The sequence below is a fragment of the Salmo salar genome, chromosome 15, assembly GCF_965601325.2.
Source record: "Salmo salar chromosome 15, fSalSal1, whole genome shotgun sequence".
Lineage (NCBI taxonomy): Eukaryota > Metazoa > Chordata > Actinopteri > Salmoniformes > Salmonidae > Salmo > Salmo salar.
Window position 1 is genome coordinate 90926178 of NC_138305.1, and position 22047 is coordinate 90948224.

A 22047-nucleotide genomic window follows, 5' to 3' on the forward strand; every position below is an offset into this window, starting at 1 on the left:
ATTCTAAATACTGATATAACAAAATCACACCTGTACTCATTTTGAGGTAAGCCATTTCCATCCACAGTCACAAGACAAGTTACTAACTGATAAAAATCTACCACGCATAAAGTTATGTGACAAACGTTAAAGACACTTTTTGATAAAGTATAAGACTATAGTTTAACAATAGTACGTTTTATTAGCCTCTAGCTCAGGGATCATGATCTAGATTCTCCTTGAACGTATGGTCAGGGGGCCAGAACATAATTACAGATCATTTGAAGAATGCAAATTGACCGCAATTGAAGCCCAAACAGATATAAAATTGGACTAATTCATAGTAATTTCAAACCTTGCTTACATTTGTATATGATCACATGCGTGGGAATACTTGGGAACAGATTTCCTAAATTAAAATCACTTGGATTTCCTGGTGTTTTTACAGTGTTTTGTGTCCAACTGAAAATTCTCAAGAAAAATATATGAATATAATGTTTTTCTCAGAATAATTGGGGAACAAAATAAAATCACCAGCAGGCAAAATTCAGTTGGGGTAACCTGCTCTAGCTGATTGGCCAGCTAGTACAGAGGGTGATCACAGAGTGTCTCAGGCCTGGATCAAATGGAAATATCCCCAGGCAACATGAGCTGCTGAAATTACTGAAAAGGTCATGCATTGCAGTGAAGTCACGGTGTCATGCTACAGAGCCCAGAGCCGCTATTATAAACTGAGATCAGTCTTTAAAGGCCGATAATTTGCCAGGGTAGCCCCCCAGCGAATGATGTTGTTGACTACACAGACAAAAGTGATGGCAGTCTTGTCCCTTTTTGGCTTGTTAACATACAGTATTTTTGTATAGCTATAAAATATCTAACCTTTAAGATATTTTAATTGTAATAAAGCAACTCTTATAGAGGTGTTTTATAATCACTGTTGGGCCTTGTAACAGTTTCTATGACACATAGGTTGTTCAGTATTGATTATGGTCACAATGTATTTCCACTCCGAAGTCCTGACGTTTGATCTTTCACACATACAGTGCCTTCGAAAAGTATTCAGACCCCTTGACTATTTCTAATTTTTGTTACATTAAAGCCTTAGTCTAAAATGTATTAAATAGGTTTTTTCCCCCTCATCAATCTACACACAATACCCCATAATGACAAAGAAAAAACTGTTTTTTAGAAATGTTTGCACATTTCTAAAATATAAAAAACTGAAATATCATATTTACATAAGTATTCAGACCCTTTACTCAGGACTTTGTTGAAGCACCTTTGGCAGTGAATACAGCCAGGGAGTCTTCTTGGGTATGATGCCACAAGCTTGGCACAGCTGTATTTGGGGAGTTTCTCCCATTCTTCTCTGCAGATCCTCTCAAGCTCTGTCAGGTTGGATGGGGAGTGTTGCTGCACAGCTATTTTCAGATCTCTCCAGAGATGTTCAATCAGGTTCAAGTCCGGGCTCTGGCTGGGCTACTCAAGGACATTCAGAGACTTATCCTGAAGCCACTCCTGCGTTGTCTTGGCTGTGTGCTTAGGGTCATAGCCCTGTTGGAAGGTGAACCTTCACCCCAGTCTGAGGTCCTGAGCGCTCTGGAGCAGGTTTTCATCAAGAATCTCTCTGTACTTTGCTCCGTTCATCTTCGCCTCGATCCTGACCAGTCTCTCAGTCCCTGCCACTGAAAAACTTCCCCACAGCATGATGCTGCCACCTATGCTTCACCGTAGGGATGGTGCCTGGTTTCCTCCATACGTGACGCTTGGCATTCAGGCCAAAGAGTTCAATCTTGTTTTCATCAGACCAGATAATCTTGTTTCTCATGGTCTGAGAGTCTTTGCGTGCCTTTTGGCAAACTCCAGAAAGTGGCTTCCGTCTTGCCACTATCATAAACGCCTAATTGGTGGAGTGCTGCAGAGATGGCTGTCCTTCTGGAAGGTTCTCCCATCTCCACAGAGGAACTCTAGAGCTCTGTCAGAGTGACCATCGGGTTCTTGGTCCCCTCCCTGACCAAGGCCTTTCTCCCCCGATTTCTCAGTTTGCTGGGCTGCGGAAATGTTTTGGTAGCCTTCTACAGATATGTCCCTCGACACAATCCTGTCTCTGAGCTCTATAGACAATTCCTTTGACCTCATGACTTGGTTTTTGCTCTGACATGCACTGTCACTGTGGGACCTTACATAGACAGGTGTGTGCCTTTACAAATCATGTCCAATCAATTGAATTTACGACAGGCGGACTCCAATCAAGTTATAGAAACATCTCAAGGATGATCAATGGAAACAAGATGCACATGAGCTCAGTTTCGAGCCTCATAGCAAAAGGTCTGAATTCTTATGTAAATAAGGTATTTCTGTTTTTTGTTTGTAATACATTTGCAAATATTTCCAAAAAACTGTTTTCGCAATGTCATTATGCTGAATTGTGTGTAGATTACTAAGGAAATTGTTTTATTTCATCAATTTTAGAATAAGGCTGTATCATAACAAAATGTGGAAAAAGTCAATGGGTTTGCATACTTTCCGAAGGCACTGTACAAGGGAAAATCATGATTTGATAGGGATTAGCCCCCCATCCAAGAAATACCAAGCATGCATTAATCACATTTTTCAGGTGTTTATTTATATGATGTTGAATTTATCGCTTTGCATTTCATATATTTAGTTATGACTCTGACGCTCTCTGACTCTCTCGCTCTCTCTGACTCTCTCTCTCTCTGACTCTCTCTCTGACTCTCTGACTCTCTCTCTCTCCCCTACGAATAGAACCGACGAACTCCGCGAATAGGCGAGCAGCATCCACACAAGCAGCCATTTAATTAATTGGGATTACTTTAAAATCATTAATTTAAATACTCAACCTTTTTTAGTTTGACCGTAATGCGATAGGAATTCCAATAATTATAATTTTCAATATGCCAAATCAAATGCGGTCCGCTAGAATTAGGCAGACAAATGCAATGTGGACCTTCCCCTGACAACAAAAACAGACTGGCTACAAATGACGGGGTTAATAAATGCACAGCGTTCACTTCTAAATAATGAAAATAGAGATTCATCGAGGTTATTTTGAAGACGGATGGATGGAAACGCATAAACAAGGAGCGTCAAGACGTTCGTCAAGGGAAAGTCGATATTTCACCGCTATGAAAATCTTAGATCTGACGATATAGAGGAAGATAGATTGTATTGCAGGCTACATAGAAGCTAGCCGCCTACGTGCTGTAACCTCTCCTAAATTGTCTTTAGACTCTATATTTACCTCCGACATGACAATACATCCGAGGATCGTGCAAATTACATGAAATGATGGACACGAAAATTGGACACATCCTTAGTCTGTGTGAAACTTATGTTTAAGACGCTCAGTGAACATTAGGCTACCTGTGGCCAAATTGTATCATCGCTCAGAGGACAGACATAGCCTATCTTGAATGTGGTGGTTTCGATATTGACTGAAGAACGTGTTAATATCAGTGTCAGTGCCGCCTCTCTGACTGAGGTTTCCCGCATCTTTACAAATCCCAGAAATCGAAGGTAAGTTATTTCTGTATATGAATCAAATGACCAAATGGAACATGATGATCCACCTGTTTATATCTCTTTCCCATGCTGGATGCTCACAGGGCATTACTTAAAACATATACAAAGTCAACGCATTGATGAAGTGATTTGAGTTCATGCAGAAATCTGTTTCTTATCAAAGCTAGTCATTAGTAGCAAGGCCTATGATTCAGATTGCATAAATCGACAGTCTTATTTGGGATGAAAGCAGTATTGCAATAATCTTCCATTTATTTAGGCCTCCCTGCAGACCCAGCTCCAACAACAGGTGCGTCCTTATCGTTATATGAGTTGCCTGGGCGCGGCGCTGTTCAGTGGCAGTGGTGCTGATAAATCTGCGATCAGTCCTTTGTTTTAGTTCGCGCTGGTGTGGCGCTGTCCATGGTGCTAAATGTTTGAGTGCTGGGCACAACAATGAATTCCCGAAGGTCAGTTACTTAGATTTCTTTATTGTACCTGCGGCTTCTACAATTAAGTTACAACATGTTTGGGTTATGGTATTCTAATGTGCAGAAAATAATCTCGTTTCCTCTTCCATGCCCTGCATGCAATGTAGACATTTTCTTGCTATATCGTTATTACGTTTAGGCCAACATTGTTCATGGCCTATGTATTCAAATATTAGGGAATCGTTTATATTCTATGAAGTCAACAGGTTAATCAATCACTCTCAGATATACTCATAGACCCACAAATCCGTTGTTCCTTTGTTCAGCTGTAGGCCCAAATGGTAACTTTATTTCCATTTTACAGTGTCTTTTTAATCACAGACAATCAATTTTGAGTACCAGTTTTTGGCACAAACACTTTTCACATTTAGAATGTGAATTAGTTGCTCTATTGCTGTCTGTCTTATTGTACCTGATTTATTGTCCTCTGCTCCATCCCCTATACACCCCCATGCATGCACTCAAACACCTACACTCCTGAACAAAGTATGTGAGCTGTTGTATCTTAGCAACGGGCAAGGTAATTATTGAGAGAGCCAAGGAGCTGGCATGCTTGAGAACTGCTGATTTGATCCCAGCAATAGAAAGACAGGAAGGTAGAGATATCCTCACTGTTGCCCAACACATGTTTCTGGAATCCATGTTTTAGTTTTCTTTGTTGTTTTTTTGGATCCGAATCGGTTTGACAAAGGTATGAGCCAAGGCTGCCTGTTTTACAGATGATTGCTCTCTGGTAAATGTATTAATATGCTAGCTATGTCCTCCTGGAGTTAGTGTCAATGCACTGTCTTCTGTTTCTTTGTTCACAGATGCTAAATGTAATGGAGACAAATGAGCCTGTTATGTAGAATGGATCCTCACATATCTCTGTAAGAGGCGGGACAAAGGGAGAAAACCCCAGGACGGACGATAGGAGGGCTGCCGTGCCAAAGGTGGAAGAGTGGCGTCGGTCCGAGAGAGAGAGAGAGGGGGGTAGAATCAACCTAGCACCCCTACCCCTAGAATCATAGAGTTGAAGGCATGTCTAACCAGACCCAGATCTTTGGCATTGATGGCCCAGGGAGCCTGCTGGCAGTGTTGGCCTCACAGAGGGCCAGTAGCATTAGCAGCACCAGCAGCAGCAGTGAAGGAATCTCAGCTGCGGCCGTGTCCACCTATGTCAAGTTGGTGTTCCTGGGCCTGATCCTCTGTGTCAGCCTAGCAGGCAACCTGCTGGTGTCTCTGTTGGTCCTCCAAGACCGAGCCTTTCACAAGGCCCCCTATTTCTTCCTGCTGGACCTTTGCCTAGCTGATGTCATCCGTTCTGCTGCCTGCTTCCCCTTCGTCCTGGTGTCTGTCCACAACAGCTCGGCATGGACCTACAGTGCCTTCAGCTGCAAGCTGGTGGCCTTCCTAGCTGTGCTCTTCTGTTTTCATGCTGCCTTCATGCTGTTCTGTGTGGCTGTGACCCGCTACCTGGCCATCGCCCACCACCGCTTCTACGCCAAACGCATGACGGTCTGGACCTGCGCTGCCATCATCTGCATGGTCTGGACTTTGGCCATTGCCATGGCGTCTCCGCCTGTCTTTGACGTGGGGACGTACAAGTTCATCCAAGACGAGGACCAGTGCATTTTCGAGCATCGCTACCTTAAGACCAATGACACTCTGGGCTTCATGCTCATGCTGGCCGTCGTGGTCCTGGCCACTCACGGGTTCTACGCCAAACTCCTGCTGTTTGAATACAAGCACCGCAAGATGAAGCCTGTCCAGCTTGTGCCGGCCATCAGCCAGAACTGGACCTTCCACGGCCCGGGTGCCACGGGTCAGGCAGCAGCCAACTGGATCGCAGGCTTTGGCCGAGGCCCAATGCCCCCCACCCTGCTGGGCATCAGGCAGACTTTGCACAACCAGCAGCACCGGTGCCTGCTTGGCATGGAGGAGGTCAGATCTGAGAGGAGGCTAGGAAGGATGTTCTACATCATCACCCTGCTCTTCCTGGTGCTCTGGGCTCCCTACATAGTGGCCTGTTTCTGGAGGGTGTTTGTCAAGTCCTGCTCCATCCCTCACAGGTACCTCTCTATCACAGTGTGGATGAGCTTCGCCCAAGCAGGAGTCAACCCTATCTTCTGCCTTCTGCTCAATGAGGACTTGAGGAAAGTGCTGAGGGCCCACCTGCCCACCTACAGCAGGACTAGACAACACCAACAGCTGCACCGCCATGAGCTGTTTGTGTTCACCATCACATGAAGCACTATCGTGCGATGGGGTGGGATTGGGGTGTTTTGTTTGTATCATACAGAAATGCCTATCTGACCTTTTTTTTGTAAAGAGAATGTTTATCAGAAGCTACTATTTTTGCAAATGTATTATGACTTTGTTTCATATGTAATGTGCAGATGATGTGTGTGTGGACATGTGCAGTATGAGAAGCAGGTTTGTAGTAATACTTAGTAATGAACATTCTCAGTAGATTATCTCATTAAAATGATGTTAAAACTGATTTTCTTTAGTTCAATAGAGGGGATTGCAACGTCACCATAAATAGCAGGATATACTGTGTACAAAACATTAGGAACTCTTTCCTAAAATTGAGTTGCACTCCCCCATATTACCCTCAGAACAGCTTCAATTCGTCAGGGCATGGACTCTACAAGGTGTCGAAAGTGTTCCACCGGTATGCGTGCCAATGTTGACTCCAATGCTTTCCACAGTTGTGTCAAGTTGGCTGGATGTCCTTTGGGTGGTGGACCATTCTTGATACACACGGGAATCCGTTGACCATTAAAAAAAAAACAGCAGCGTTGCAGTTCTTGACACACACAAACGGGTGCGCCTGGCACTTACTACCATACCCCGTTCAAAGGCACTTCAATCTTTTTTCCCCCTCTGAATGGCACACATACACAATCCATGTCTCAAGGCTTAGAAATCCTTCTTTAACCTGTCTCCACCACTTCATCTACATTGACTGAAGAGGATTTAACAAGTGATATCAATAAGGGACCATAGCTTTCACCTGGATTCACCTGGTCAGTTTAGGAAAACCTGCTCTTTCCATGATATAATGTTTTGTACACTCAGTGTAGGTTATGATCAACTGCAGTCTAGACTGGAAAAAATCTCATGTGCATTGTAACAAGATCCATATGATTTTGTAGTTTATTTTACCACCAGGGAATGTTTGAAATTCAGTGTTAATTATTTCTGACTTTAAACCTCTACAGGATTGGCGGGTCCCCTGCAGGACGGTTGAGCTAATGTAGGCTAATGCAATTAGCATAAGGTTGTAAGTAACAAGATTATTTCCCAGGACATGTCTGATATGGGCAGAAAGCTTAAATTCTTGTTAATCTGTCCAATTTACAGTAGCTATTACAGTGAAAGAATACCATGCTATTGTTTGAGGAGAGTGCACAGTTATAAACTTGAAAATGTATTAATAAACCAATTAGGCACATTTGGGCAGTCTTGATACAAAATTTCGAAAAATAAATGCAATGGTTCATTGGATCAGTCTAAAACTTTGCACATTCACTGCTGCCATCTAGTTGCCAAAATCTAAATTGCAGCTGGGCTGGAATAATACATTATGCCTTTCTCTTGCATTTCAAAAATGATGGTACAAACAAAATACAAAAAAAGCATGTTTTTTTTCTATGTAATATCTTTTACCAGATCTAATGTGTTATAGTCTCCTACATTCATTTCACATTTCCACAAACTTCAAAGTGTTTCCTTTCAAAAAGTATCAAGAATATGCATATCCTTGCTTCAGGTCCTGAGTTACAGGCAGTTAGATTTGGGTATGTCATTTTAGGCAAAAATTGAGGGGGGGGAAGGGGCGGATCCTTATTAAATGTCTGAACATTCCCTTGTTCAAGGAGACCGCGTTTCTAAATGCAGAGAACAAAATAACATTCCAACATCAACAGTGTCATTTTTCATGGTTCCCAGACTGAAGTTAACAAATCATGTTTGGACATGAAAAAACAAACAGACGTGAACTGGGGTTGAAGATTGGGAGCCTGGCATTCTTTTCTAATATATTCTCTTGTACAGCATTTGAAGTGGCAGTTGTTTTTCCACTCACCAATAAAGTCTACTTTTGATGCATTTTGATCTGGCTTCTGAGTGCTGACTTCAAGTTTCAATAGGACCCATATCCTTAGCAATTAAAGAAAAACAACTTGAGCTCAACATTCAGTGGGTATAATAAAATATTAATTTAGCTAGTTTTACTCTTAAAAATAAAATGACATTTATTTACAGAAAGATCTGGACCAAGATAAGTAGCATGCTCAATATACAGTGTAGCTTTGGCAACTGAATGACATCCTTTACGGAATGTCTGGTCAAATTACATAATTGGAACTCACACTGGGAAGAGTTTCGACAATTCCATCAGTCTATGGCTGTATTCTGATTCTCTACACTTATCCAGAAGTGTGCACTCATTCACTCCCCCTCTTGCATTTAAAAACATTGGATTGATCTAAGCATGGCTGGAGGGAGTTTTCTCCATATTACTGACACCATGAGGGGGACCGTACTAGTGTATACTTCAGGAGAAGGGTAGATAATTGGAATGTGGCCTTTGTAACATATTGCAACCTTTATGAGGGGCGGTAGCTCCATCCACCAATGACTGAGACCTCATACAGTGAGTGACGGGCTTACAGCGTGTAATTGATGCCTTGCCAGCCTATTGCAACCCAGTCACAACAAAGCACTTTCCAAACTCCATCAATGGCTCCTTTTCCTAAGAAGCCGTAGAACACACCTTTTTAACTTTCACACATGCCAGCGTTGTGCAACACATGATTACATGAAAAGGAAGAGTAGTTATTCAGCATGTATGCATTGCTATATACACACACTACCGTTCAAAAAAGTTTGGGGTCACTTAGAAATGTCCTTGTTTTTGAAAGAAATGCACATTTTGTCCATTAAAATAACATCAAATTGATCAGAAATACAGTGTAGACATTGTTAATGTTGTAAATGACTATTGTAGCTGGAAACGGCTGATTTTTAATGGAATATCTATATAGGTGTACAGAAGCCCATTATCAGCAACCATCACTCCTGTGTTCCAATGGCACGTTGTGTTAGCTGATCTTTCAAAATGATAATTGATCATTAGAAAACCTTTTTTCAATTAAGTTAGCGCAGCTGAAAACGGTTGTCCTGATTAAAGAAGCCATAAAACTGGCCTTCTTTAGACTAGTTGAGTATCTGGAGCATCAGCACTTGTGGGTTCAATTACAGGCTCGAAATGGCCAGAAACAAAGGACTTTATTCTGAAACTCTTCAGTCTATTCTTGTGCTGAGAAATAAAGGCTATTCCATGCGAGAAATTGCCAAGAAACTGAAGATCTCGTATAACGCTGTGTATGACTCCCGTCACAGAACAGAGTTCCTCTGTCCAGTGTCAGTGTTCTTTTGCCCATCTTAATCTTTTCTTCTTATTGGCCAGTCTGAGATATGGCTTTTTCTTTGCAAATCTGCCTAGAAGGCCAGCATCTCGGAGTCGCCTCTTCACTGTTGACATTGAGACTGGTGTTTTGCATGTACTATTTAATGAAGCTGCCGGTTGAGGACTTGTGAGGCATCTGTTTCTCAAACTAGACACAAATGTACTTGTCCTCTTGCTCAGTTGTGCACCGGGGCCTCCCACTTCTATTCTGGTTAGAGTCAGTTTGCGCTGTTCTGTGAAGGGAGTAGTACACAGTGCTGTACGAGAGCTTCAGTTTCTTGGCAATTTCTCGCATGGAATAGCCTTCATTTCTCAGCACAAGAATAGACTGAAGAGTTTCAGAATAAAGTCCTTTGTTTCTGGCCATTTCGAGCCTGTAATCAAACCCACAAATGCTGATGCTCCAAATACTCAACTAGTCTAAAGAAGGCCAGTTTTATGGCTTCTTTAAATCAGCCCAACCGTTTTCAGCTGTGCTAACAATTGCAAAAGGGTTTTCTAATGATGAAGTAACCTTTTAAAATGATAAACTTGGATCAGCTAACACAACGTGTCATTGGAACACAGGAGTGATGGTTGCTGATAATGGGCCTCTAGATTTTCCATTAAAAAAAGTGCCGTTTCCAGCTACAATAGTCATTTACAACATTAACAATGTCTACACTGTATTATTTCTGATCAATTTGATGTTATTTAATGGAAAAAATTTTTTTTCAAAATGTGTTTTTCTTTCAAAAAACAAGAACATTTCTAAGTGACCCCAAACTTTTGAATGGTAATGTACATTCAATAAGATTGGATTTGAGTGTCGTATACTAAAACCAAATAACTTTAAAAAAATAATAATTAAACATTAACAAATAAAAAACATGATGCCCCAAACACTAATGAATAGTTGATGATCAAATAGGGCAAAATATTCACAGACACCATAGTATACATTTAAAATGACAGAAATAAAGTTGAATTGTCATGATGACAATCCTGGAAAAGTAAAATGTATAAATTTGTCCTTGCTGCAACCCTAAAACAAGTACCCCTAAAACAAGTACCCCCTGCAATTGTCTGTCCCACACTTGCACTCCATGCGCGCTCGCTTTTTGGGTGATCCAATCATGAGGGGATCCTTTTGGGGTGATCCAATCATGAGGGGATCCTTTTTGGGTGATCCAATCATGAGGGGATCCTTTTTGGGTGATCCAATCATGAGGGGATCCTTTTTGGGTGATCCAATCATGAGGGGATCCTTTTTGGGTGATCCAATCATGAGGGGATCCTTTTTGGGTGATCCAGTCATGTGAAGCTTCTTGGGTGATCCAGTTATGAGAGAAGCCTTTTTGGGTGATCTAGTCATGCTGAAATTGGAGTCCATCTTTGTACTCTCCACATCTATTGGATCAACTAGAAAGAGAACAGAAAACAGACCAAATTATAGATTGTTTTATCTTGAAACAGGTTGCTCTATGACCTAAATGGGTGGTCCTTAGTCTATATCAGGCATATGAATTCCTACTCCATTTTGTATCCTCTCGAAAATGCAGGTTTTTTTTACTGTATTTCCATATCTTTAATTTCAGTGATCTTAGTATCTGTGGAGATATGATATATCAGATAAAACCTACTCTGCATATTGTAGTCGAAGGTGAGCTCCTCCCCAGCGCTGATACCACGGTTTGAGAAGAAAGCCAGGCGTGGCAGTCGCTCATCCAGGTTGTCTATGAATACGTTATACACCTGCAGGTTAGGGTTGCACTGTGGGATAGAGGTAGGAAAGGTGAAGATACTTTTTTATTTTAGGACACTCAAACAGCCTTATCACAGAGAAATTCCAATGTAGCCTATGTACTTGTGAACTACTCACACTGTGGTTGACAAAGTGGGATACATTTCCATAGTGAGCAGCATCAATGGTGTACTCATCCTCCACATAGTCCAGGTCAAACAGGTATGTTGCTCCCTGTCTGTCATAGACCTGACCCCGCCTCTCTGCCTCCTCTGTAGTGATGATCTGGATGGAACACAGCACAGCCAATCACAAGAGAGAACCACCATACACTATAACACAGCCAGGATACACCAAGTCCGGCATGAGATTAAATCCACGAGTTAGTATGTTGATGTTCGCTTGTTAAATGTTACAGCTGCTGGTGATAATAGAAACCGAGCACCAAATATGTGGTCTCTATAATGAAAGTCTTTTTTACCTCTCCAACATACTCCATGACGAAGGAATGCCTTCTGATACGCTCAGAGGTCCGTACTCCCCACCCCCGCCCGTTGTCTGTTTTGAAGATGCAGAGGGTATGCTGGATCCCTCTCTGTACCACTCTGTTGGGGCAGTCTGGTCCACAGCGACACATATTGTTGCACTCATAGATGGGCTCCCCAGGCTTAACCTTCACCTGCCCACACTCGTTGTAGGCAAAGCCATGTCCCGATACTCCTGGGCAGCAACCACCCACAGGATTCTCCAAACAGTTGGTGCACTCGCACCCCACTGCCATTGTCGTCATCGAAACGCCCTCACCCACCTAGGAGAAAGGCTTTGATTTCTATATACACTACCAGGCAAAAGTTTTGGAACACCTACTCATTCAAGGGTTTTTCTTTATTTAAAACTATTTTCTACATTATAGAATAATAGTGAAGACATTTAAACTATGAAATAACACATATGGAATCATGTAGTAACCAAAAAGTGTAAAAATCAAAATATATTTTAGATTCTTCAAATAGCCATCCTTTGCATTGATGACAGCTTTGCACACTCTTGGAATTCTCTCAACAAGCTTCACCTGGAATGCATTTCCAAAAGTCTTGAAGGAGTTCCCACATATGCTGAGCACTTGTTGGCTGATTTTCCTTCCCTCTGCGGTCCAACTAATCCCAAACCATCTCAATTTGGTTCAGGACGGGGGATTGTGGAGGCCAGGTCATCTGATACAGCACGCCATCACTTTCCTTCTTGGTCAAATAGCCCTTACACTGCCTGGAGGTGTGTTGGGTCATTGTCCTGTTGAAAAACAAATGAAGTGCAAACCAGATGGGATTGCGTATCGCTGCAGAATGCTGTGGTAGCCATGCTGGTTAAGAGTGCCTTGAATTCTAAATAAATCACAAACAGTGTCACCAGCAAAGCACCCCCACACCTCCTCCTCCATGCTTCACGGTGGGAACCACACATGCGGAGATCATCCGTTCACCCACACCGCGTCTCACAAAGACACGGCAGTTGGAACCAAAAATCTCACATTTGGACTCCAGACCAAGGAACAACATTTCCACCAGTCTAATGTCCATTGCTCATGTTTGTTGGCCCAAGCAAGTCTCTTATTATTATTGGTGTCCTTTAGTAGTGGTTTCTTTGCAGCAATTTGACCACGAAGGCCTGATTCACACTGTCTCCTCTGAACAGTTGATGTTGGATGTGTCTGTTACTTGAAATCTGTGAAGCATTTATTTGGGCTGCAATTTCTGAGGCTGGTAACTAATGAACTTATCCTCTGCAGCAGAGGTAACTCTGGGTCTTCCATTCCTGTGGCGATCTTCATGAGAGCCAGTTTCATCACAGTGCGTGATGTTTCTTGTGACTGCACATGAAGAAACTTTCAAAGTTCTTGACATTTTCCGGATTGACTGACCTTCATGTCTTAAAGTAATGATGGACTGTCATTTCTCTTTGCTTATTTGAGCTGTTCTTGCCATAATATGGACTTGGTCTTTTACCAAATAGGGCTATCTTCTGTATACACCCCCTACCTTGTCACAACACAACTGATTGGCTCAAACACATTAAGGAAAGAAAATCCACAAATTAACTTAAGAAAGCAGACCTGTTAATTGAAATCCATTCCACGTGACTACCTCATGAAGCTGGTTGAGAGAATGCCAAGAGTGTGCAAAGCTGTCATTAAGGCAAAGGGGGGCTATTTAAAGAATCTCAAATATAAACACTTTTTTGGTTACAACATGATTCCATATGTGTTATTGCATAGTTTTGATGTCCTCACTATTATTCTACAATGTAGAAAATAGTAAAAATAAATTAAAACCCTTGAATGAGTAGGTGTTCTAAAACTTTTGACCAGTAGCGTACATTTTTAGATTTGTACTGTATTGCTGATGCATAATACCGCAGGGATAAAGAGGGCGACATCCCTACAGTTGAAACATGTCATTGGTACAAAGTACTGGTGATATACAAGCCCTTGCACACCTTGTAGTTGTTGATGTAGGTGAAGTTATTCGGAGGGCCCTCCAGGTCCACACAGTTGCGGACCAGGATGCGTTTGGTGAGGCCTCCGACACAGTTGATCTGGGCCTCCCACCTCTGCAGGCTCTGCCTATGCCTGGCCCTCTGCTCCAGGTAAGAGGACAGCTCTGTTTCAAACTGGTTGGGGACTACGGTCTTTTTCTGTCTCTGCAGCTCCAGGAAGACATCGTCCCAGAACTGACGTAGGAGCTCCACACACCGCAGGTTTTTCCTCGGCTCCCATGTGTTCATGTGATCTGGGTAACCCTTCCATTTAACCAAGTAGAACTCTCGCTCCTAGGAAGAAAAACAGCAGTTGAAAGGAGTCATACTGAACTCTGGCGCCCCTATGACAAGGTAGACATCGCCAAAGATCACTTTAGACGTCCAGTTGTACACAAGGCCAAGAGAAATGTGACTTCCGGCTTTATCCCAACCCCTCCGAAAGACACACATACAGGTTGGAGGTTGGAGCAGGGGAGCAGTTCTCTCTCTCTCAAGTACAGATGGATGCTTTCAGTGACAGCACCACATCAGTTAAGAACTGAAAATAACAAGTTCATGTTGCCTGTGATGTCCGTCAGAGTATAGCTGGATCAATTGAATATATAGCTACCAAAATCAATCCAAAGTTTAGCTAGAACTTGTTCTAACCTTTGGTACTCCTGTGGCATTGGCTGTCTTCCTACCAGGAACAAGTGTCCTCTTGTAGTCACACAGGTACTCCACTTCGAAGTTGTGCATTTGTTTCCTGTTGACCCCCAGATCCAAGCACACAATCCCTTCATGACGACAGAGTGTCTGCAACTGGCTCGTTGTCACTTTGCATACAACTTGGCACCCTGCAGTGAGTGACAAGCCAGTTAACGTTAACTAATGTTACACAAAGAACACAACTGTGGTCGCATCGATCAACAACTATCATAACTCCATTTAGTTTTCAACATGTTCAACATTCTGTACGTGGATAACGTTAAGTAGTTAGGTTGCTAACTATTTAAAATGTGATAGTAGATATAGTCACTATTGTTTATCAATGAAAATCAAACAATCAGCATGGCATAGCTACGACCATTGATTGCGAAATAGCTACAGTAGCAGGCTAAATTCGACAAATAGCTCATTAACTGTGGTGCATCATCATTTCGCTAATCAACTCCGCGATATATGGTATTTAAACAAATTAAAAAGCGTGATTGTCATAGAACCCCTATTGTTACCGAAGGAAAGTAAGCTAAATCCAACGTTTTCTCTAGAATGTGACCTTACCTTTTAAATCTTCCGCCATGTTTACTCCACCGCCAAAATCCCAGGAAGTCTAGCTAGCCAATGGTTGGATCCGATTATAGAATGACAGGCAGCCCAAATGACCAATAGACTTCTAGCGCACGTGTGGAAAAACCAAAACATTGACACTTTACGACAGAGCAACAGTAATGGCGTCTTTTTTGTAGGCACTAACTCTGCCATGGTTCTTTGGACAAAGCTTATAGGAAAATGTAGTTTTTGTAGGGTTTTAGGATAAACGCGGAAAATAAGGTCTGTTGTAAAAACAGGCTTAGAGCGCTTTAACGTGTTGTTCCATGAGATCATCTTAATCAGCGAACGTCATTTTTTTTGTGAATTTTGAAGCATTTATGTAATCAGAAAAAGCACGAAGGCTTCATAATGGTCACGTTAAGTGATACCTAATAGAACAAAACGTGTAAGAGCTCCTAAACCTGTGTTAACCTCAAGACCCTATTTCCCCATTATTTTCCCCCATTGTAATGGTTGAATGATCCTATCTCTATTGTAACACTAACACTCAACTCTGTGAGATGTACAGTGGCTACTTTATTCAGTATGTGCATATCATAAATATATTATAGTTCTTTGCAACCATTACATTAAAATGACACCACAGGCACATAAACAGACAAATTCTTTGAGTTCCTATCAAGTATATATATATATTTTTTTATATATACACACACTAGTTATTCCAATATGTCAGTACTGATTTCTATGATGGGTTCTTGATACAATGCCATGCACATCACAGTAGAACAATAAACATGGGAATGATTGAAGGAAAATGGGAAACTTTAGAGGAACAAGGCTGTCATTTAATACTACTGTATATTACATTTTGCTATATTAATGCTTTACAATAAGTAGTTAGCGCTATTACAGGTCCTACTCTTGACACATGCAAACCTCTCAGGACCCTCAGCGAGGAGCAGTGTTCCCTTTCAAGTTGAAAACCTAGGCAGGGATTCAATTTGATAGCACTTTATTGGCTATATTTAAAAAGGCTATATTTCTGCGTTCGCGGGGACCGCACTCACAGTAACCACTAAATCCCAGCCATAAAAACACAGATACCCCTTCCCTGCCCCTTGTATTTAGCATTCTAGTGATTGGATGGTTCAAAGTGGTAGTTGCTTTTTTTTTTGTAGTGCATGGAAGGAAGTTTTTGGTGGTTGGTCACTTCTGCTCCCGCCTCCAGATGATGACCATGCCAGTGGAGTCTGCAGAAGCCAGTAAGCTCTCGTCACAGTTGAAGCTGACATCCAGCACTGGGCCACCGTGACCCTGCAGCTTGTTGACTATGGCCTTAGTGTTGCGCTCCACATCGAAGAAGTAGACACAGGCATCCTCACTGCCAGTCACTGGGATATAGAGTGGAGAAAAGGGGAGGAAATGGAAGAGAAAAATAGGGAAGAGGGACAAGAGAGAATACTTGTGAAAACCAATCTGTTATAACCAAAGTTCCCTCTAAACTGCACGCCGGGTAGTCAAACTGTTGCCATTTTGAACCATGTCATGTGTCTGAAGGTACAAACTCTGCCTTCCAGGCGGGCCCAGAGAGCAAATCAAGTGCACTATAGGCCTATCGCTGGCCAATCGGATGGTTCAGATTACCATGTCTGCAGAACATAGCAGGCTTAAAAGAAAGCTACAGCAAAGTTGATACTGTGAGATTTCAAAACGTTAAAAACCATGATTAGTGAGATACGGTCAACAAATACAGCAAAGAGCTGCTGTTTTTGTGTGGGAGTTCATATTCAACACTTTTATAAGCCATAAAATTATACATTCTTCCTATTTCCACTCAGCGCTACAACAAGCAGTCCAGCAGTAACACTGGGCCAATTGTGCGTCGCCCTATCGGACTCCCAATCACGGCCGGTTGTGATACAGCCTGGAATCGGCTGTATCACCTTAGACCGCTACACCACTCGGGAGCCCGTCTTCCAATGAATGAGTAGGAAAATGTATTTATAGGCTTGCGTTGTTATTATCAGCGGCTTGGGCCTTTATTAATATCGAGGAACATTTCACTTTCTCTGTTCATGGAGTAACATGAATTTCTGCATGAGGCAGAAATAATGCGGTGCGACTCGAGTTTCCCCATCAGCTGGAAGACGATGTGCCTTTTTGGTCAGTGTCAGTGGAGGAAAGGGAGAGAGGCGGGATGTTGAGAGGCGGACCCTCAGTCTGCTGCTCTCTCCCTCCGCTGAGACAGACCATCAGATGCAGGCACCATCAGCCCAGTAAAATAAAAAGCAAATTATTTAAAATGTATGCTCACTCAGCTGTGCCTCACAAGTAATACAACAGCAGATATATTAATCGGTGTGATCATATAGCCTAGCTAAAAATGTGGAAATATAATTTACAAAAATGTCCCGAACAACAATGCATTAGCCACTTTCAATGCAACATACCTAAACAAAACAAACCATGCAATACATTTTGTTGTAGGAAGAATGCATCGGGGTAGGCAGATAGAGTGAAAGTCAGAGTAAGGCTGTAGGGCTCATACCAACACAGGCGCCCTGTCTGAAGGACATGAGAGGGCAGAAGATGCTGTGAAGGGGCTGGGAGCCGTGCTTGATGGGGAAGCTCCTCTTAAGCTGCAGAGTGCCTTCATTATCCACCACTCTATAAAGACGAGAGGAACAGAGAACCAGTCAAACCTAACTCAGCATGCAATGTGCAGAGTGGATCATGCGTTCCTTGTTCAATCAACAGCACACAGTACATGAACGATATAACATACACACATTCCAGGGCACGACACAGTAGTTAATCAAGCTATACTGAACAAAAATATAAACGCAACACGTAAATTGTTGGTCACGTGTTTTATGAACTGAAATCAAATATCCCAGAAATGTTCCATACGCACAGAAAGCTTATTACTCTCAAATTTGTGCAGAAATGTGTTTACATTCGTTAGTGAGCATTTCTCCTTTGCCAAGATAATCCATCCACCTGACAGGTGTGGCATATCAAGAAGCTGATTAAACAGCATGATCATTACACAAGTGCACCTTGTGCTGGGGAACAATAAAAGGCCACTCTAAAATGTGCAGTTTTGTCACACAACACAAAGCCACAGGTGTCTCGAGTTGAGGGAGCATGCAATTGGCATGCTGACTGCAGGAATGTCCACCAGAGCTGTTGCCAGATAATTGAATGTTAATTTCTCTACCATAAGCGCATCCAACTTCATTTTAGAGAATTTTGCAGTACATCCAACCAGCCTCACAACCGCTGACCACGTGTAACCACGCCTGCCCAGGACCTCCACATCCATCTTTTTCACCTGCGGGATCGTCTGATCAGCTACCCGGACTGCTGATGAAACTGAGGATTATTTATGTCTGTATTAAAGCCCTTTTGTGGAGAAAACTCATTCTGATTGTCTGGGCCTTGCTCCCCAGTGGGTGGGCCTGGCTCCCAAGTGGGTGGACCTATGCCCTCAGAGGCCCATCCATGGCTGTGCCCCTGCCCATTCATGTGAAATCCATAGATTGGGACCTAATGAAATAATTTCAATTAACTGATTTCCTTATGTGAACTGTTACTCAGTAAAATCATTGAAATTGTTGCATGTGGCATTTATATATTTTAGTTCAGTATATGTATAAGCATTTTGAGCATTATGGAGCAGGAGTAGCTCTCTGGCTCTCTCTGACAGACCTGTAGAGTAGCAGTTTGTTGACACAGGCGTTGATCAGCAAGGAGGGGTCTCGAGCCTCTCTGCTGATCCAGGAGCGGGCAGATATGCTGCAGATTGGGCTGCCCTCACTCACCACAAGCCGCTTGGCTTTGGTCAGCTTCCCTGTGAGTTGAAATTCAGAGTTGTCACACACACAACATTTGTCTGTCCCATACTTGTGGCCTAGCACTTTGAGTTTCATTAATACAATTTATTATTATTATTCATAAGAAGTAGGCATGTTTTTCCTCAGTATACCTGTGGCCATGTCAAACAGGAAGGAGAAGACGCTGCCCCTGTCGTCCCCGGCCCACAGGATCCTCCCAGGGGCATCAAAGGACATAGACAGTACCCGTCCCGTCAGCTTACTGGAACCCCCCTTCACCTTCTTCCCAGTGGAGATGTTCACCACCTGCAGGAGGTGCTTACTGTTCCCTACCTGCAGGGCAGGACAGAACAGAAGTCAGGGTGAGCATTGGTAAAAGTCAGGAAAGCCGTAAGGAAGAGAGTTGGTCATTGTAGGGACAGCTAGCATACCACTTAGAATAAAGCAATGTATTGGCCTTGGCCATGTATTCTAAGTGATATGCTAGTGTGGATATTGTGTGGGTACGAGTTAGTAACTTTGTCTGAACTTCTACTATGACTCACCACTGTGAGGTTGTTATTCATGGGCTGGAAGGTGCAGCAAAGCAGTTCGCTAGCTTCCGGGTCTCTGACCTCACGGATACACCTCCCATCCTCCGTGTTCCAAATACGCAGTGTCCCATCCTTTGATGTCGACACGATGACGTCGTTGCTAAGGGACCAAGCAAAGTCGGTGACGGGACCTGCATGACCCTTCAGGACAACCTTCACACTGGGCGGGGACGGGGACAGGATCATGATGGACAGGGTGCCGTCCAATGAGCAGCAGGCTAGGAGGTGCTTGTCATCATTAGCAAATTGCAGCCGTGGAACTAGAAAGGAGGGAACCCAACAAAACATGAGAATAAGACACAGAAATACTCACTCCTTGCACCGATCTTGCCATCACGTACCGTACTTTCCACTCACCTGCAGAGTCCACATGTTGGTCGAATATGTGGTGCATGCCAGCAAAAGCATAGTTCTCGCTCAGAGTGGTATCCCCAGCCATGGCACGGCTAGCTTCTGCCACAGAGGTTGGCACCAAGGCACCTGGGGTCCTGCACACCCACATTTCCAATCAGGGAGAATCAATTATTACAAATCGGACCATCACTCAAGGAAATTCTGTGCTAATAAAGATAAAAAACAATGCAGTGTTTCAAAAGCAGAGACTAAAATATGAATGGGGTCAGTAGGGTTGAGTGAGGGGTTGCTGGGGTTACCTCTCATCATAGACTGCCCTGTTCATCTGGGCCTGTAGCTGGTAGGAGCCTCTGCTCACAGATCGACGGTGACCACGAGCCCCCTGAGCACGGGGGTCCTCCTCAAAATCCTGTCAAGAAAGAGGGAAGGAGAGAAGGAGAAATAGGGAGATAGAAAACCATAAGTAGTGAGTGTAAGTGAGGGACTTGCAGTCCATATAAAAAAACAAATAATCTTTGCCAGAGACAAAAGTAGGCCTATATGAACTCACCACCTCTCTTTGAAATCCATCTATTCCTCCCAACTAAAGTGGTCAGTTTAGTGTGCCTACTACGCATCCTTATTAGTGTCAGTTACACCATCTGTCTGCCTCCAACCATCTCAACTGACCTAATGTGTATTGACAGTAGCCTATTGTCTTTGTGTCTGTCTGTCTCTCTCTCTCTTTCCCTCTGCTCCTTGCTCTCAGTCTGAGTCTAACCTCCATGCGGTCCAGTGTGGTGCGGGAGCTGCGCACACTGCTGGCCCTGAAGCTGCTCTGCTCAGACAGGGGCCCGTAGCGCAGGGCCAGCAGCTGGCTGCGCAGCCTCAGGTAATGCCTGCGCAGCCCCGGCTCAAAGCCACACTTGGCGTTTTCCCTGAGTAGCTGGCTGCGCCGCCGGATGTATTGCGTGCGGAACTGTGGGAACGTAGGCGTGCGGTATGCATTGTACCTGTGGAAGGGATCGGGGGAAGTGAGAGAGAAACAGTTCCTTAGATTTTTTTGCCTGCACAGCAGACTGCTGTATAAGCTCAATATAAAATGGAGTCATTCATTATCCAAGTATCACTTTTCACTAATACAAACAGCAGTTAAATTACAATCAAGGTGCTTGGCTAGCCTGGTTTAAGCAGACTGACTTCTGCACTCACCATTGTTTCAGCAGCAGTCAGTCTGGTTTATCCAGGCTAGCCCTAGACAGCAATCAATGCAAGATGTGTATCAGTAAGCTTATTTGTATCAGTACTGTGAGGACATCAGCCAATGCCATGGCACCAGTTTATTGAATAAGACTTACCTTGCGTCCACTGCCAACACCTGCTGCCAAACTGCAGCCATTCCACAAACAGTCAAGGTAGAGGGGAAGCCACGGCCAGGGCAGATGTCAGCTATCTATAAACACATAAACAACATACCTATATAACGGTAGGGGAGTAGGCTATATGATGGCTAATAATTTTAGCCTCCAGAGTTCAGACAGTCGAGTTATTGGCTGGTACAGAAAACTGCCAGCTAGATCGACATTAATCAAGCGATTAATATCTCAAAGACAGTGGCAAAGAAAGCCTGCATTGGGAAGTGTAATGTGTTCAGAGGGTAGCTAGTTACTAAGTCATAGTCGGCTAGCTAGCAACAGACGCCATCATCAGAGATGGAGCCTGCTAGCTTTGACAGTGAGAAAGCAAACGGCGTTAGCTAGCTAGCTACCATGCAAGCCATGTCTGATAATTGGTCGCCCAGCCCTCAAATGTTACTTAGCAAACTGATTTTGTTTAATTCTCTAAATGCAATTCAAACCACGTCATTTTCCATTACGTGTGTAAATAAAGACGTCGAAGACAACGTCAGCAACAGCTCACCTTCCTTCCTTCCTTCCTTCCTTAGCTTTTTGCCGTCGATGTCAATGGTCGTCTTTGATGAGCCAGGAAACTATGGCAACTATGGCGTATTCCTAAAGAAATACACTGTCCCTGATAATGATAAACAACAACAATGAAATGTTGCAATGTAATGTCGCTCTGTTGGAAATAGCCTAGCCAATGTTCACTCATATTAATAATTTAACGAAACATGGTTGAGGACATCAACTGCCTAGTTTGAATGTAGTTGCAACATTTAGAAACTTTTAGAAATCACATTTGGAAATAAAACAATATATTAAGGCAATCATCAGCTTTGAAAACGTCTTGCAAGAGAGATTATGCCAACTCATACCTTACACAACTCACGCACGCGCACATGCACGCCCGTAAACAC

At 43.1% G+C, this 22047-nt stretch overlaps 3 protein-coding genes across 8 annotated transcripts; 1 reads left to right on the forward strand and 2 right to left on the reverse strand.

Moving 5' to 3' along the window:
• The first annotated feature begins 2764 nt into the window (after positions 1-2764).
• On the forward strand, positions 2765-6597 carry LOC106572378 (putative G-protein coupled receptor 173). Its single transcript, XM_014146461.3, has 2 exons — positions 2765-3519; positions 4805-6597. Exon 2 carries the CDS (start codon positions 5016-5018, stop codon positions 6222-6224), a length of 1209 nt encoding a protein of 402 aa, XP_014001936.1. The 5' UTR covers positions 2765-3519; positions 4805-5015; the 3' UTR covers positions 6225-6597.
• Positions 6598-9816: 3219 nt separating this feature from the next.
• On the reverse strand, positions 9817-15080 carry LOC106572377 (histone-lysine N-methyltransferase SUV39H1). 2 transcript variants are annotated; one of them, XM_045696221.2, is made up of 7 exons: positions 14975-15080; positions 14395-14547; positions 13670-14002; positions 11658-11984; positions 11315-11461; positions 11076-11205; positions 9817-10854 (listed from the first exon to the last, which is right to left on the reverse strand). In XM_045696221.2, the coding sequence occupies exons 2-7, from the start codon at positions 14491-14493 to the stop codon at positions 10493-10495; spliced, it is 1398 nt and encodes a 465-aa protein (XP_045552177.1). In that variant the 5' UTR covers positions 14494-14547; positions 14975-15080; the 3' UTR covers positions 9817-10492. The 2 variants fall into 2 exon arrangements, with proteins under 2 accessions (XP_045552177.1, XP_014001935.2); XM_014146460.3 differs by having other exon boundaries at positions 9821-10854; positions 14360-14547.
• A 441-nt stretch (positions 15081-15521) lies between these two features.
• Positions 15522-22029, reverse strand: LOC106572373 (WD repeat-containing protein 13). 5 transcript variants are annotated; one of them, XM_014146452.3, is made up of 11 exons: positions 22006-22029; positions 21655-21761; positions 21089-21183; positions 20512-20743; positions 20051-20160; positions 19755-19885; positions 19350-19657; positions 18957-19137; positions 18680-18821; positions 17517-17635; positions 15522-16359 (listed from the first exon to the last, which is right to left on the reverse strand). In XM_014146452.3, the coding sequence occupies exons 3-11, from the start codon at positions 21127-21129 to the stop codon at positions 16175-16177; spliced, it is 1449 nt and encodes a 482-aa protein (XP_014001927.1). In that variant the 5' UTR covers positions 21130-21183; positions 21655-21761; positions 22006-22029; the 3' UTR covers positions 15522-16174. The 5 variants fall into 5 exon arrangements, with proteins under 5 accessions (XP_014001927.1, XP_082818271.1, XP_014001926.1 ...); XM_082962145.1 differs by lacking the exon at positions 22006-22029 and having other exon boundaries at positions 21651-21994; XM_014146451.3 differs by lacking the exon at positions 22006-22029 and having other exon boundaries at positions 21655-21993.
• Positions 22030-22047: the final 18 nt, after the last annotated feature.

Coding starts and splice junctions, on each gene's coding strand:
- LOC106572378 (XM_014146461.3), top strand. CDS start 5,016: ATGTCTAACCAGACCCAGATCTTTGGCATTGATGGCCCAGGGAGCCTG.
- LOC106572377 (XM_014146460.3), bottom strand. Junction 11,462..11,657: donor TCATGGAGTATGTTGGAGAG/GTAAAAAAGACT, acceptor TGTTCCATCCAG/ATCATCACTACAGAGGAGGC. Junction 11,206..11,314: donor CCCACTTTGTCAACCACAGT/GTGAGTAGTTCA, acceptor TCTATCCCACAG/TGCAACCCTAACCTGCAGGT.
- LOC106572373 (XM_014146450.2), bottom strand. Junction 19,138..19,349: donor TGAATAACAACCTCACAGTG/GTGAGTCATAGT, acceptor CCTGCCCTGCAG/GTAGGGAACAGTAAGCACCT. Junction 17,636..18,679: donor AACAAACTGCTACTCTACAG/GTCTGTCAGAGA, acceptor TCGTCTTTATAG/AGTGGTGGATAATGAAGGCA.